The sequence below is a fragment of the Aricia agestis genome, chromosome 12 (genome assembly GCF_905147365.1).
Source record: "Aricia agestis chromosome 12, ilAriAges1.1, whole genome shotgun sequence".
Classification (NCBI taxonomy): Eukaryota; Metazoa; Arthropoda; class Insecta; order Lepidoptera; family Lycaenidae; genus Aricia; species Aricia agestis.
The window spans coordinates 13,597,537-13,614,787 of record NC_056417.1 but is presented as its reverse complement, the minus strand read 5'-3'; the positions used below and the strand labels follow the sequence as shown (position 1 = coordinate 13,614,787).

The window sequence follows — 17,251 nt, the reverse complement described above, 5'->3', positions numbered from 1 at the left end:
TTGGAGAATTTTTTTTTTCAGAAAAATTATGTCTTATTTTTATGATTTTTAATATGTATTTCGTTAATGTACAGATGTAAATATGCGGTAGATGTCCATTTTGTTGCAATTATAATAAGTATATTCGATTAGAATTTAGATTATAATTAATTAGTTGGAACTCACTGATCTTTTGTAGTAGGATATTGTTTATATAATCTGTTAAGCGTAGCGCGGATGGGCGACATAATTGTCTGTCATCCATCATTTGAGTTCTTGTTATGAACTCTAGCATACGCAAGTGGTACAAGAAAAACAGTCATGTTTTTCGAAAAAGTAGAGTCTGCTGTATGTGTAATGTGCGCTAAAGACGACATTGTGCGCTTTTATAATTTTGGTCGTGGCGGTAATATCGTGGACGTCCCCGGTAATACGATAATATAGGGAAGTAAAATGTATGGAAATATTTGTTATGAAAATTTAAAAGACGCTTTTAAATTTTCGTCGACGATAACTTTTTAACATGCTCGATAGAGGACGTCACGACGTCTACACTCTTCTGGACCGCACAAAACGTCAGCGGTGCGTAAAATCAAATAAAACTTTGGGTACGTTAAATTCCCTTTTGATTTTACGCACCGCGGACGTTTCTTTTTGCCGCGGACGTCCACGATATTACCGCCACGACCAAAAATGGGCGAAAGAGACAATTTTGTCCCCGTACGTGCGTGTAGGCAATCTCATCTCGGTAACGCTTTGGACAACTTTATAATGTAACGAGGAATTATTTGAGTGAATTGTCCAGTAACTGATATTTATTCAATAAGTTGTTATTTTTTACGATCTGTCTCAGTATTTAGTGAATGTGAATGAATTAAAAGTCTTTTCATATTGTGACTTGTCGAGTCTTTAAAGGTATTTATATGAAAAAATAAATAAACAATGAATAACTCGTAATGTCGGACTTTTATTTACATCCTTTCTGTAGTCGCTAATTTACAATGAGTTACAATGATTAAAGAAAAATCCGCATTTTATGGTGCAATAAAAATCTTAAAATTTGGAATTTCACAGATTTCAAGGCACCTGGATCGCGGTGTAGAATTTAAAAAGTCTAGTAAGGTTTAGGTTCCGTTTCATCAAGCATTGAATTTGTAATAGACTTTTTTGCAGTCTACTTGCGGGCGTTTGTTTACCAGGAGTGCTTAACGTATGAAGAGGTGTTTGCATTAATAATTGTTTTTGACCCACCTACTAATTCTAAGATTTTTCTTGCGACTACCAGCTACTACCCTACCCTAATATTTTGTTTCAATTCTTGTGAATTGACAAATTTATAGGAGTAGGGCGTAGGCCCATTTGATTTACCTCAGTACCAGAAAAGCACATAACGTATAAAAAGGTGTTTTTTGACTTCTATTTATAAATTGTAAGTTTAGGCTATAATTTTTCAAAATATTATAAATAATACATATACTCTTAGCTACTAGTCATTCAAAGACTAAATTAAAACAATAAAGTATTAATTCTTTTTATTTATTTTATTTTATATTTATTAGGGGTCAATCTTTATTGAATAACGAGATCATTAGAATAAACATCATATTAAATAAAACATTATAATACTATTAAACAATTGATATTTAACTACAATAATAATAAAATATCTCATGATTATCATACTCATTATAAGATGTTAAAAATACTGCCGATTATAGTTGTTAAATGCTAGTTGTTAAATAAATTAATTATTAAGCATTTGTGCAAGTACCATCCCACAAAAAACTACGTATTGATTTATGAATGCAGTTATGTTATTTAAATCATTTTGAACAAGACATTCAAACCTAACAAAAAATTGTGGGTTGGGTTAATACCATAGAGAAAAGAGCTGTTAAGCATTTGTGTATTAACCAAATAATGTTTGGTTAATACACAAATGCTTAACAGCGACCATGTACAGTATGTAACAAAACTAAGCGATAATACTTTAGGGTGTGCACGTGTTCCTTGTAGAGAGCTCACTGTGAAAGTAGCAGCGCTGAAAGACCAATTTTTTTCACTTTTATATGGGTGAGGCTGATTGCTGGGGCGCTTGCCAGTACCACCCAGTATCAAGTATCACTTAGTTTTGACTTTTGTTACACCTTGTATAACCTCCTCCTTTTTAAAAGGCGGTTGAAAAGATATTGCATAATGCATTGTTTATAAAGAATAGCGTAAAACCACATAATTATGTGTTCTTGTTTTTTATTGCATAGTAAATATTAATATTTTATAACATTCAAATATATTATTATAACATTCAAATATATTGTGATCGTCGGTCACCACAATACTGAATGATCCTGTCGTGGCAGTACCCACAAGTCTAACATTTCTGCATCGTGCTACCGCGCTGCCGCCACCTTTTTTATGAAAAAAGGGGGCAAACGAGCAAACGGGTCACCTGATGGAAAGCAACTTCCGCCGCCCATAGACACTCGCAGCATCAGAAGAGCTGCTGGTGCGTTGCCGGCCTTTCAAGAGGGAATAGAGGAGGGTAGGGATGGGTAGGGGAGGGTAGGGAAGGGAATAGGGTAGGGGATTGGGCCTCCGGTAAACTCACTCACTCGGCGAAACACAGCGCAAGCGCTGTTTCACGCCGGTTTTCTGTGCGAACGTGGCATTTCTCCGGTCGAGCCGGCCCATTCGTGCCGAAGCATGGCTCTCCCACGATTCCACGACCTTTGTGGCCACCACGCATAACCCACACTGTGATAACTATTTACTGTGGTGTGTCTGTGCGTACATCGGCGCGTGTGTGTGCGCGTCAGCTGCGTCGCCACACGATGACGAGGCCGGACGCGTCGCTCGTCGCTAGCAGGCTCTCGTCGTAGCTGAAACTCACGCCCAGAACGGGGGACGCGTGACCTGAAAAAAATCATTATTCAAAGTTAAAACTAACCTGAGCACGAACATTAGCACGTTACCCAAACGATTATTGTGAATTTTATAATTAACATTTATAAATCAATCTGTAGTGGACTTTCATTTTTCAATTTTTTATCAAGCAGATCGGACGGCGCGAGTGATAACTGATAGAGACAAGTAGCGACAGGAATATAGGTTATTTTACGATCTCTGCTCCATATTTAATATTAGAGCGCTTACAGACGAACGGCACGTGTCGGCGGCACGCGTTTATTACGCTTTCAGCTGTGAGTTTGTGACGTACCGCGTAAAGGTAAGGCGTCCACAATCGTACGCAACGGACGTCGCATCAAACGGATATCTGGGGGCACGGCAGTGCCCCCTCCAAGTCGAGCAAAAAAGTGGCACGGCCGTACTATCCTTTTCTCGAACCAATTCAGGCTCTTTTTGACCCCCTATAACTTCGTTGTGGATAAACCAATAAGCCTGAATTTTCAGTTGTTAAGCAAGCATTGTATAAACACGGTATATTTAAAATTTTATTCAATTTGCACCAGTAGTTTAAGAACTGTAACTTGTTAAAGTTTCTTAATTTTGTCACTCAGTCAGTGAGAGAATGACCGATCACCAAAAGTCTAGGGCACTTCTAGCAGACATAGAACCTTCAAATTTAGAATATATATAATTAGTGTTTAGTGTCTAAATTAAGGAAAAATTCAAATATTTCAAAATTTCTGTCCAGTTTTCTAGATACACTAACTTCGTAAATAACTTTGTAATCCCATATAAATGTTTAGGATTACAAAGTAACATTTGCGGTTTATGAATCATTGTACCCGTACCATCAATATCTCCGGTTTATCGTCGGTAGAGAGATATCTAGCTAGTGTTTAGGGTCTTAATTAAGGGAAACCCTAATAAATAATTACTGTAATTCCATATACATGTAGGTATAAGATTACAAAGTTACATTAATTGCAATTTATAAATCATTGTACCGGTACCATCGATATTTCCGTACGTATAATATTCGAAGGAGTAATTATAGTTGTAGATAGGTATCTACAACTATGAAGCACTAGCTTTTGCCCGCGGCTTCGCTCGCGTGGAATTCAAAAATGGCATAAAATACGAATATTCTTGTAAACCTCCTTTGGAAACCTGACGTTTTTCCAAGACCAAAAGTAGCCTATGTTACTCTTCATCCTTTCAACTAAGTCTACATCAAAAATCAAGTCGATTGGTTGCTTCGATAGGCCGTGAAGGAACGACAATCAAACAAACACACTTTCGCATTTAGAATAATATTAGTATGGATATTGGATAGTCATGAAAGGCAAGTAGTATAGTAATACTGTATACATAATGCTTATATTATTATTAATTGTTAGTTTTATTTGTTTCTTATAAAAATCGTTATTGATATTTATAGTAGTAAAAGGTACCAAAAAGGAAAAAAGTAGGACTCTACAAAAAGAAGTGAGATCCCATCAAAAACAGCCTGTAAAAAAACCAAGTATCGCAACTCAGTCTTTATACCGTAAAAATGTATGAAATCCATGCAATACCAAGTCGGCGAATTTATTCAGTTCCTACCTAGGGGACCTTCTGTCTCAAGTTATTACGTAAGTTATTATCATATCAATTTTAAAAATCTTTTAAGTTTTAAATAAATAGATCGACTTGGACATCGCATGAAAACCCAATGTATCTTACAATTTATATATAATTATTATAATATTAGATTGTTTAGTCTATTGCGCTCCATGCGATTGATGCAGGCCCGTAGTGCTGTGGCCTGTGTGATACTGTATAGTGTTATACTAAACAATCTAATCGTGCGATGTCCAAGTCGATCTATTTATTTAAAACGTAAAAGATTTTTAATATTGATATGATAATAACTTACGTAATAACTTGAGGCAGAAGGTCCCCTAGGTAAGAACTGAATAAATTAACCGACTTGGTATTGCATGGATCTCATAAATTTTTACGGTATAAAGACTGAGTTGCGAGACTTGGTTTTTTTACAGGATGTTTTGATGGGATTTTTTTACAGTATGTCCACTGTATCGGCAGCGTACGGATTACCGACTAGCCAGTATGTTTATCTTCAAATTAGTCCAAACAAAGTTCCTTAGTCAAAATTTCTGCTTTCAACTTTTCCATCCACACCCCCTTTTAAGCTTTCATTTACTACGCTTGTCGGTAATACGTACGCTGCAGATTCAGCGGACGTGCTGAAAAAAAATATCCGTTTGATGCGAGACGTCCGTTGCGTACGATACCGACCTGTGGACGCAATTACCTTTAGGCGGCACGTCACAAGGAGCCTACCACCACCTCTACTGAGTGACACCGTTTGACAAATAAGCTTATATTATTACTTTAACGTTACTAGCAATCTTTAAAAAGTTCAAATTTCACAGCGGGTTTAACAATGTTTTGCATTTTTACTGTTTTTTAGTAATGATATATTTAAAAAGTGAGTATGGTAATATTATTGTAATCTTGCAACAAAGTGTTCTGGAAACATGATAAGTTTTAGGAAAAGTCGTGGTAGGCCCCCTGCATGCGTTATAAGCTGTCAACGGCTGCCGTCGACTGCTGCCGACACGTGCCGTTCGTCTGTAAGAAGCCTTACTTACATACATTAACATTTGAGAGCCTGCGCCTGCGGTCGACACAAATGTCTCCGTTACTAAACATTGGCATTCTGTTTTTACAGTAGCATACGCAAAATTAATTCAACTTTTCAACAAAACTTGACAATCTAACGAACACACATAGAAAAATAGACTCTATTTTGCGTTTACAGTATATAAAACAAAGGATGTAGTATGATAACGTAGATATTTCTAAGAAGTGTATGAAGGATTTAAAACCAACCTTGCAGCTTATTAACGGGCTGCCCAGGCGCCTCCATGTCATAGAAGTAGACGCAGGCGTCCTCGGAGCCGGTGACGACGCAGGCGCCGCGCCGGAACGACATGATCGGGCAGAACGTGGAGCGCACCGCGGCCGTGCGGTGGCGCGTCGGGAACGTCCGCCACGACGCCAGGCCGCCCTCGCGGTCCGTTATACTGTTTGAAAAGAGAACATTATTGTTTTTTTTAATTAAGGGGCATTTAAGGCATACGACGATGTTTAAAAAAAATATATATTGTTTTTTTAATTAGGGGTACTTAGGATACGATCTAGTGTTGTGTGCGGCATTTTCACATCCATGCTCCCATGGATAGTAATATCTAAGTCTCATGTCAAAAAATCGCATCTGGATGACCGCGCCCGATGCAATATTGTGTGCCATGGGGTATAATCATTATCACGTCCAGACAGAATTACTATACAGAGTGTAAAAACAAAATGAATAATACTTTAGGGCCTGCGTCTCTTGTATAGAGTTCACTGTGAAAGTAGCAGCGCTGAAAGAGTTACTGACTTTTGTTTCTCTGAGAAATTTCCCAACCTTACGAAATAATTTAATTGTTTATAAATTGCCCAAATAATATAAATGCAGCTCTTTTAGCACTGCTATTTTCACAGCGAACTCTATACAAGGGACCTAAAGTATTATCACTTCTTATTTACACCCCGTATAACATCCTCTTGCACTGACCGGAAGAGGTGCACGGTGTCGGGCGCGGCGCTGACGAGGAGGGCGGGGCGGCGCGCGAGGTAGGGGCTCCAGCTGAGCGCGGTGACGGCGCCGCCCACCGCCGCGCGCCGCAGCTTGCTCAAGGCGCCCGTGCCCGACATGCGGTAGCTCACTATTACACCCTGAAAACATACATATTAATATTATAAATGAGAGTGTGTCTATTTGTCTGTTACATCTCCAAGTCAAATTAAGTCGAATTTAACGTGCGTCTGCTGCACACAAGAGTCAGGTCAGCATGTGGTCCGATATAAGTAATATAGTTTGTTATCCTTACAGCGAAGTAATATTAGGCCGGGTTTCCACTGACGCGGAGCGGGCGAAGGAGCTTAGCGGCGCCCGAATTTACCAATCACTATGCTCAAAATCTCCGCTCCGCTTCAATAGAAACAGCACGAGCGGGGTGGATCAGAACTGAGCGGATATTCATAAAAATACAGTGAGGCGATGCGGTGCTGAAGACAACGAGCATTGGAGTGCAGAACGGAGCACAGCGGGGAGGTGCGGAGCGGGGCGGTGATGACTGTCTTTCTGAGAGATTGAGTGTAACTACGCGCAAAAGTATGCTCCGCTCCGCTCCATTCCACTTCACTCCGCTCAGCTTCAAAGAAAACACTGACCACTTTTCTCCGCTCTTCACCGCTCCTCTCCGCCCAGCTCCGCATCAGTGGAAACGCGGCCTTAACATCACATTTATTGCAATCAGACCTTGTCATTAGCTGCCCAGAATATTCTGCCGCTGGACTCGCACGCTATGGCCAGCACGCGCCCGCCGACCACGCTGCTGCCTCCTGCAATCATTTCGTTTACATTTAATATAACTTAATTTTGCATTAATAGTAAAAATGTAGTTTTAATGTGTGTACTTTAGTATTTTGTAAATTACCTCTTGGATATATTCCTGTAGATACATTAAGCACTTCCACCATTCCCTTTGCATTACCAGCCTTTGCGTTCACGTTAAGGAAATAATATTTAATTTGTATTTTCCTTTCTTATTGTACCATCAGACAAGTTGATTCCTAGGCAGATGGCGGACCTAAGGCATTCATTATACGATCATGCAAGCGACAGTCAATTCCGTCAATAATGAATTATGTTTGACTGATGGACTGATGAATGGTATTAGACGGTCACTCAATTCTCTTCAGTTTTATGTCAGTCAAAGACAAAGGTATATGTTTCAAATTTGTTTCCTATTTTGTCAGATGTGACATAAAACTGAAGAGAATTGTGTGACCATCTAATACCATTCATCGGTCCATCAGTCAAACATAATTCATTATTGACGGAATTGACTGTCGCTTGTATGATCGTATAATGGATGCCTTAGTAATTTAGTCGCGTTAAGTCAAACCCGACCCGACCGGTTACTGCAGCTAACATTGAATTGACATAAGCCGACCAAATGACGTAGGTCTGCCTCTATTTCCTCGATGGTACATACTTAAAATGTTTTATGAACTATGAAGACGTATGTTTATTATTATGTTAGCTGTAATTGATTTTAATGAACAGCTGAATCGTCTGTAATAGACGTAAAGGCGTGTATATAACAAAGGATACAATAATCATATTGTTATTAGCGGGCTGAAACGCGACGGCATGCAGCGGCGCGCCCGCAGGATCGGGCACGGTACGCAGCCGCGCGCGCCGCCCCACGTGCCACACGCAGAGCGCGCCGTCCGCGCCGCACGTCGCTACCAGCTCGTTTGATGCCGACCAGTCGCAACCTGAAAATATTAAGCATAAAGAAGACAAATTAAAAAATTAAGAAGGTTCGGGATATCTACAATTAAGCAGTGTCTAGGCTATGGGTAGGCTAAGAGTTAAATAAATGGGGATTGTCCATTTTTTTTTAATTTTGCTCATTACAAAAACATTTCGAGGAATAAGGTCAGTGATCGTTTTTCTGTATATAAACGAAAAAAATACCCTTTAGTTACTTATATTTTTGAACAAATATGTTTAACCTTTGTTTGACCTTCAATGGCGTTAAATTAGCAATACATTCGACCAACATTACGTTTCGAACTTTTGGTAAGCTTCTCGTATCAGCTTTCACATAATGAGAACTTGCATTTGACGAACCAGCCATTATAAATAAAATTGAAAACATACTCAGAGGTCAATAATTGTCCGCCGATGATGACGTCAGAGCGAAACTTTAAAAATTTATTGAGAAAAAACTAGCCAATGAATTTCAAAATTATTTAATTTATATTCTTAAAATACCCTATTTTAACGACAAAAAATATAAAAAGTACATGTGATTTTTTTTGGACAATGCCCATTATTGAATACAAAAAACACAGAATATGGGTATAAAGTTTTGAACTAAAACTTAAATCCACTTGCAATTTGAATTAGTATCAATTATCATGTTATCTACCTTGATTGATATTTGTCATAATCATAAGAGCACAACATTTAACCTACACTAGTTCAATTTAGCCAAAAAGTTAGAATAAAAGTTAAAAACTTACCGGTAACTGCTTTAGTATGGCCCTCCAAAGTGAACAAAACCTTTGGTGGGGTTGCAGTGACATCACAGATAGATACAGTACCATCGTGGGACACACAACACAGCTTGGAGCGGTCGTTGTTTGCAAACTTCACCATTGATACTTGGTCTGTGTGCTAAAATATTTAAAAAACTGATTGAATAATATGCTGAATCTTAAGAATGAGCTTATAAATTTTCTTAATGAAAAACTCTTTTAGATTGATATGATAGAATTTTATATTATAATTATTGTAAATTCATCATTATTATCCGAGTAATCTCATACAAACAATGTCTCAACTATCTGCTGAGGAGTACCTAATGGTACAAAATTATATGAACTACAATGAGTATACAATTATTTAAGTTACCTCTGACAAGACTTCTATGACAACCACATATAAGAAACTTAGAGGATTACCTCTTCAGTATAATCTGTACCTACCTACCATATAACATACCTACCCGATACCTTTGAACAGGCTATTAAATTATATTGGAACAAGCTTTTGCCCGAGGCTTCACTCGCGTTAAGAAGTATAATTATATACAAACTTTCATCCCCTATTTTAACCCCTTGGGGTTGGAATTTATCGAAATCCTTTCTTAGCGGATGCCTTCGTCATAACATCTACCTGCATGCAAAATTTCAGCCCGATCCATCCAGTGGTTTGGGCTGTGCATTGATAGATCACCATATCAGTCAGTCACCTTTGAGTTTTATATATATATATAGATGTTTAACATATTCAGCTACCTGGTCAAATATGTGATGTACACCTGTGAATGCATAGTTCTCTGATATTGAGAGATCACTCTTCCTCTTCTGATTTATTGTAACACTGTCTTCAATCTGTAAGCTTGCCTGTAAATAATATTAAATTAAACATGATTCTACAAACCTCACTTTAACCCATAAATCCCCAAGCGACAGCCGGCTGCCGCATAACAATTGAAAATCTATTGTGTCTGCAATACCCACAATGGAGGTGTTAACTTTTCCTCATTACTTCTTTAAGGTTGTAACAAATTGTCTATATTTATTTGTACTTACCTTGCTGCTAGATCGAGTTCTAGAAGAAGCAGAACTGATTGATATATTGTCCTGGTATCCATATTTCTTCTGCAGCAACTGACTTCTGATGTTTATGTACTTCTTTATTGTTTCTATGTCCTGTAATATTAACCACAAAATATAAAAACAACCTCTTGTTTTATGTACTTATTTACTTCAATTTTCAAAGAAAAATATGTGTTAAGAAATCTTAATATTCAATAAAAATATGTATTATTGTTTTAAGGAAAACAAGTTCACCTTGAATTTTGCATTTTCTCTCAGCAGTTGACTGCGTCGACGAATGTAAAGTGTTTCTAAAAGTGCAATAACAAAGAGTAAGTTGTGAACACTGTTTATTTAGAGATAAATATTAAAAAATGGTAAATTATTCGATCATGTAGGTACTCACTAAAATTGGGATTACCAGGTGCTCTATACGCGTTAAAACGAGCATCCAATGCAAATATTTGTTGCTGGAAAGCTGCAGCCATTGTATCGTAATTTAAATTGCAAAAATACACTTAATTTTTATAATTTTTTCAGAATTTCATACATTTCACAATATTTTGTTTACATTTTTTGGTAAGTTTTGACTTTGACATATTATGACATTTAAATTATTGACATTTTTTTTCTTCTTATAATGGCACTTCGGCTATAACCATGGCCAGTGTCGAGTATAATATTATGGCGGGAAAACAATATTCTATATCATCACTTGTAAACAACCAGTTTTCCGGTGATTTTAAATTATTTCGTATTTAAAATAACTTCAATGCCCAAAGGTATGAGATGTATAACATAAAATAACATTTAGATATAAGTATTTAAAGTGCTGTTTGAATGTTCGGTTATTAAAATGAACCTTATTTATAATTCAAAGTTTGAATTATAAATTAGGTTAATTTTAAAGTGCAGTTTGAATTTCAAAGTGCACATAATATAAGTATCTAAATTTTATTTAATGTTTATATATCAAATCAGGCAATTTAAGTTATTCTAAATACGAAATAATTAATTTAAAATCACCGGAAAAAAGGTTGTTTACAATCAATGATATTCTACCACTGATCTCCATTATATACATAATGGAGGTCAGTGTATTCTACTTATACAGATCTGTTACGTCCATACTATTTTCCGGCTTAAATCTCTTCCGAACAATTTTCAAATTCAAAATTGCAAACATTGACAAATTTGACAGCTAAGTGAAACAAAAGATACGAAAAACCATTTACATAAAAGAAACAGTTCTATTTTTAAACGTCGAATCGTATCGCTGTCTCTTTCTTCGCCTGAGCCAGCCTGAGCTATGTAGAGATGGGCACGTACCTGGGTATTTACCCATCTACCCGGTATTTACCCTCACGTACCCGGTAAATACCCGTATCTACCCAAAAGGGCGGGTAGATAAAATTCAATACTTAAGTCACAACCACCTCAAGAACGGTAATAGCTAGAGAGTTGAAATTTTCACAGATTGTGTATATCCGTTGCCACTATAAAAACAAATACTAAAAGCAAAATAAAATTAATATTTAAGGGGGGCTCCCATACAACGAACGTGTTTTTTTGGCCTTTTCTGCTATATATAATAATAACAAAATGTAGGTACTTGAATTTTTCACACAGTCTTTAGATGGATGTTAACTTTAATATTTAATAATAATATTAATATAAAATAAAAAAATTAAGAGGGGCTGCCATACAAAAAACACAAATTTTGTCCTAATTTTTCTCTATAATGGTACGGAACCCTTCGTGCGCGAGTCCAACTCGCACTTGGCCGATTTCTTTATTTACATACTATTATTTTATTAATAATTTAAAATATTTGAAAAACCTTTAAAATATTTGAAAAAAATATTAGAAAAAATATTAGAAGACCCTTGAAAGTTACTTAGATAGACAATGTATAAGTACCTGGTTAAAGAAATTATATAAAAAAATATGTAGGTATAATTTTTTATTATTTATACATAATATAACACATCCTATCTTATATAAAATCTGATTTGCTTTGATTTGCTTCTGATTTTTTTAACTTCTCATTCTGCTAGCGATCTGACTTCTAGACATTGAACTAGTCATTTTGAATTTCTTCTCTAGTCATTTTGAATTTCTTCTTTGTATGGCACGCATCCATTGATGCGTATATATATTTACTATTTATCTTTATTTACAGAAGATTTTGTGAGGCTCGTCTTTTTAATCTTTTGAATGTTGGTTTGGTAGAGTTTTTATCAATTTTTTTGCCAATATATTGGGATGTCATTTTATCCTTTTACAATAGTTTTGAAGGGAGTTTTTAATTTTCTCTTTTACATACTTACTTGATTTTTAGATCATTGTAGATTTGGCTATTCGTAACATAATATGGGGCTCCAGTTATTGAACGCAGAGTTTTAGATTGGAATCGTTGTAGAATTTCTGTGTTTGATGTGGGGGTTGTGCCCCACAACTGCATCCCATAGGTCCAGATGGGTTTGAGTATGCTTTTATACAAAATAAGTTTATTTTATCAGCCAGTAAAGCTTTCGTAGCTGCTTGTCTAAAGCCTTTCTTTTGTTCCATATGTGTGTTCTCCATGTTAATCGCCTGTCGAAATAAATTCCTAGGTATCTAACATCGTTTGACTGTGGTATTTTTATCCGATTAAGTTCTACTTCTGGACATGTTTCGTGTCTTAATGTGAAAGTTACATGGACAGATTTATGCTCGTTGGCTTTTATCCTCCAATCTTTTAACCACTATGATATTTCGTTTAAGGTTCTTTGCAATTTTGCCGATGCTCCATGGGCTGTTTGGTCTACTGCGAGGATTGCTGTGTCATCTGCGTATGTATATGTCAGAGCTTCATCAGTACTTGGAAGGTCTAATGTGTTTAGAAGGTAGAGATAAGGGCCCAATATACTGCCTTGCGGCACTCCTGCTTCGATTTCATGGAGACATGTGACACTATCTCCGTACTCAACATAGAAATATCTATTGCTGAGGTATGCATTTATAAAGAGGTAGAAGTTTAAGGGTGGCTTTTTACGAACTTTATACAACAGTCCAAGATGCCATAATCGATCAAAGGCCTGTGATATGTCCAGAAAAATAGTAAGATTTGCTTTCAAAAGTTTTTTGAATTTCTTCTACCAGTCTGTGTACCTGCTCCACGGTCCCATGCGCTTGGCGAAAACCGAATTGGTGATCGGGTAACAGTTTACACGCTCTGATTTCTGTCATCATGCGTTTCAGGAAGAGTATTTCTAAGATCTTGGAGGGCACTGGCAGAAGACTTATAGGCCGGTGAGATTTTTCATCCTATGGATCTTTTCCGGGTTTGGGGATTAATATTATAATCTCTACTTTACATTGCGGGGGGACATTTTTTTTTTAAATACACGCGGATTTGTGTGAGATATTTGATTCTACTTTCTGGTAGCTCTTTTAGTATTTTTGGTGAAATGTTTACGCCAATTTTCATGCTGGGGAAGATTGTTTATGTGGTTCCCTTAAACGAGGATATACCATTGGTGACTTTTTTGTAGTGAACGCGCTGACTTGTGTTTTGGTGCGGTTAAATTAGACTGAGTTACGTCTACCCCATTCCACCCCGAGAATATGCGAGAAGTCACATTATCTGTACTATCATCTGCATAGCAATGAATGCCGTTGGTCTGTAACATGTCATTGATATGCTGTATGAATAGGGTAGGCGAGAGTATACAGCCCTGAGGGATACCAGCGTCAACAGATAGAGTATCAGAGGATTCACCATCAACTACAACTGCTAAGAAACTTGTGACCCTCTTGCATTATTTCTTAGATGTATGGAATCTTGGATAATAGTGAAATTGTATATATCCAAACTGACAGATAATACCCATAGTTTCAATCACCTGAGCCAACGATGAGTTAGGTACGCCAAGAGAGCCGAGCCGAGCCTTAGTAATCCCTGAGCGTCCAAGTGTCAAAGGGGTTGGCTATTGATGATAGACTCCATCATCTTCGAGAAGGTTATAGCGATTGATCTGCTGTTGGAAAAATTGAAGCGGTCACATTTTTTAAGTATCGGGTTCTCAAAAAGCTGTCTTTCAAGAAGCCGAAACTATGTGAGTAGGATAGTTGAGCCAAAAAAGACGCGTAAAGACCGGAGCCAACTCTGGAGCACTCACTGGAGCTACTTGCACTGAGCGCTGATAAAACCGAATATCCGACATGACGCTCATACTTCGTTACCATAACCAACCATACCGGTTGGCGGTTTCCGCCTTCATCATAAAGGGTCGAGTTGGACGACATGAGGACATGTCATAAGATCGGCATTCTCTTTTGCGTGTTGAAGGAAACACAGTGCAAGCGCTGTTTCACGCCGGTTTTTTCGGAGTCGACCCATTCGTACCGAAGAATCGCTCTCCCACGGTTAAAAGGGAAATTTTTTCTTTTAAGTAACGCACAGGCCAAGAACTTTTTATATTTGATCATTAGTTGCGTTTATACCAAAAACAGTACTCATTTACATAATACATTAATTTGCATGTACATAATATATAGGTGTCAAGACTGTAAAGGTGTCTCTTCACAATTGACCATACTGGCCCACTACTAGCCATCACCATTGTGTAAACGGAGTAATGGTGTATGATGGCGGACGATTTTCAGGCGTGGCGGGCAATGGCGTGGCCTGCAGTGGGTCATCGTGACATTGTGTACTGGTTATATAAGAGACAAGATTTTGCACACGTATTCCTCTTATAAAGTAGGCATCCACTATAATTGTATTTCACAAAATTCTTACCTCAAAGAGGTTTTATACCTTGAGGTTGGAATAGTATAGGCTCAAGGTTAGTTAGTGGAACCTTATAATTTCTTAGACACAATTACACAACAATATTTCGTATTAAGTGCCTACAATTACTAACAAATATTAAATTACGAGAACCTATGTATATTAGAATTTTTCAAAGTTTAGCCTAAAGGAGGGATGAATGTTTTGAAATTTCGCACGTGTGTTTCCCTTAACGATGAAGGCGTCCACTAAGACGATTTACTCAATTCCCAAAACTTTATCACCATTAAAAGGCAGTATACTTTAAAGAATATTAATATCACACATACAAAACCAAAAATTAGGAAAAAAGTTAAAAAACACAGCGTTACTCTTTGACATGCGGCCGAAATTCATGAAAAACATGGTTTTGTATTGCAAACATACATTAGTTTAAGACTTAAAGGGGCTTATTCGAACAGTTACGGGCTAGTGACCAAATTTGCATTATTTTATGGAGGTTTTACTAAGGATTTACTAAAAAAAAATATGTGAAAACGTACGCTGAATTATAAATACCCACCATTTTTGGGTATTTACCCAATCTTCCCGGTAAATACCCAATCTACCCGGTAAATACCCAGGTGGGTAGATTGGGTATTTACCCATCGCCCATCTCTAGAGCTATGACGAAAATTCGATTTTTTCCAGATTGTTCGAAAAAATTATTGAAAATGTAAATAATCGAGGTATTTATTGCAATCAAGACATGTGGTAAGAGATTCCATGTGTTTTGTTTTCTTTTGAGTCATAATTGGTACATTTTCGAATCACGCACGACGTCATTTTCAATTTATTTAGGTAAGACAAGACGCGGCACGTTCGTGACTGCGCTCGATGCAGACTACACAACAGACGGCCCAATTGGGCCGTATTTGAAGCTTCAAAACGCAAGCGGTAGTAACATATCTGCGTTGAGTTTTTCATCATTGTTTACATTCGTACGGTGACATATTATACAAGTTATAAAAATCGTGATTTTTTTATTTAATATTGTAAGTTATTATAAATCCAAAATCCAAAGTCATTAAAGTTCATCATACAAATATTATTTGTATGATGAACTTTAATGACTTAGGATACCTACGTTAAGCATATTAAGGCTATCGGTGCGAAAATAATGGGAAAGCACAAAGGATCGCTTATCGCCATACTATGTTATGCTTATAATCATGGTCATGCTGAACCCCGATGTTAATCACACATTTCTCAGGTTGAGCTTCTGCCCTCCGCGGTCTGCCCAGTTATAGTACCTATGCTGTATGTCACGCCGAGCTTAAAAATTCTAAAAACCATGATTCAGATTGTAACAGCAAACACAACCATATTTTATATTCGCGTTGGACAAAACCGAATCGAGCTATCGAAGTTTTTGACCCGCTACAAGACCAGTGGCGGATTTACAAATTTGCCGCTTGTAGGCTATTCAATTTTTACCGCCCCTCTAACTGACCTTTGAAATTCAATACGTTAGTTTAGTTCACAATCATATCCCACCAAAATAATTTTTTGAAAATTTTTGCTGAGACGACCACACAAGGTTTCACCCTGTGCGGTAGCGAAACGGCGAAGCACTACATATTTACTGGTATGTAGAATTTGTTTAAGTTAGGGTCAGTAGAGTTAGGCCGTGTGGATTCAGAAGCTAATTGGCTCTACATAAGATCTCATATCTTTTTCACAGGTGACCTTATGTGGTCGTCTCGGCAATATTTTACAATGTTTTTGGTGGGATATTTATTTCTGTAAGATAAAAAAATGGGGCTAAATTTGCCGCCCCTCTAAATCTGCCGCCCTAGGCTCCAGCCTACTTAGCCTATTGGTAAATCCGCCACTGTACAAGACTATCATCCAATTCCAAGTGATGCATTATATTATAAGCACAGTCACGGAAACCTTTAGCATTATCTACTTCTTATTGACAGTAATAAAGTCGAAACCAAAGCAACCATACAAAGGAACTTAACATTAATCAATATAGCATCAACTTACAACTTTCTGTGCTATCGTATTATTTTTCTGAAACACATTACACAATAGATCCTATTGGAATAATAGGATCTATTGTGTAATGTGTTTCAGAAAAATAATACGATATACAATAGAAAGTAGAAACTATAAAGTAGGAGCTTAGATATTGATACTAATACAATTCTTCCCTAACATGCAACAAAAATTCCTAGAATCATAAATTATTATGTACACTAAGATGCGGCAATAAAAAGTCAATAATAATAATTCATAATAATTATTATGATGGTCCAACAATGGTCCAAACTATTAAAGTCGCGCCCACGCATGCGCTGCGTCCTCCAACGC

General features: G+C 37.0%; 1 protein-coding gene across 1 annotated transcript; it reads right to left on the bottom strand.

The window, feature by feature from the left end:
- Positions 1-2,675: 2,675 nt before the first annotated feature.
- Positions 2,676-10,667, bottom strand: LOC121732515 (WD repeat-containing protein 13-like). The gene is made up of 11 exons (XM_042122427.1): positions 10,523-10,667; positions 10,372-10,427; positions 10,111-10,230; positions 9,814-9,921; positions 9,037-9,190; positions 8,117-8,283; positions 7,437-7,497; positions 7,259-7,341; positions 6,512-6,672; positions 5,782-5,975; positions 2,676-2,892 (listed from the first exon to the last, which is right to left on the bottom strand). The coding sequence occupies exons 1-11, from the start codon at positions 10,602-10,604 to the stop codon at positions 2,792-2,794; spliced, it is 1,287 nt and encodes a 428-aa protein (XP_041978361.1). The 5' UTR covers positions 10,605-10,667; the 3' UTR covers positions 2,676-2,791.
- Positions 10,668-17,251: the final 6,584 nt, after the last annotated feature.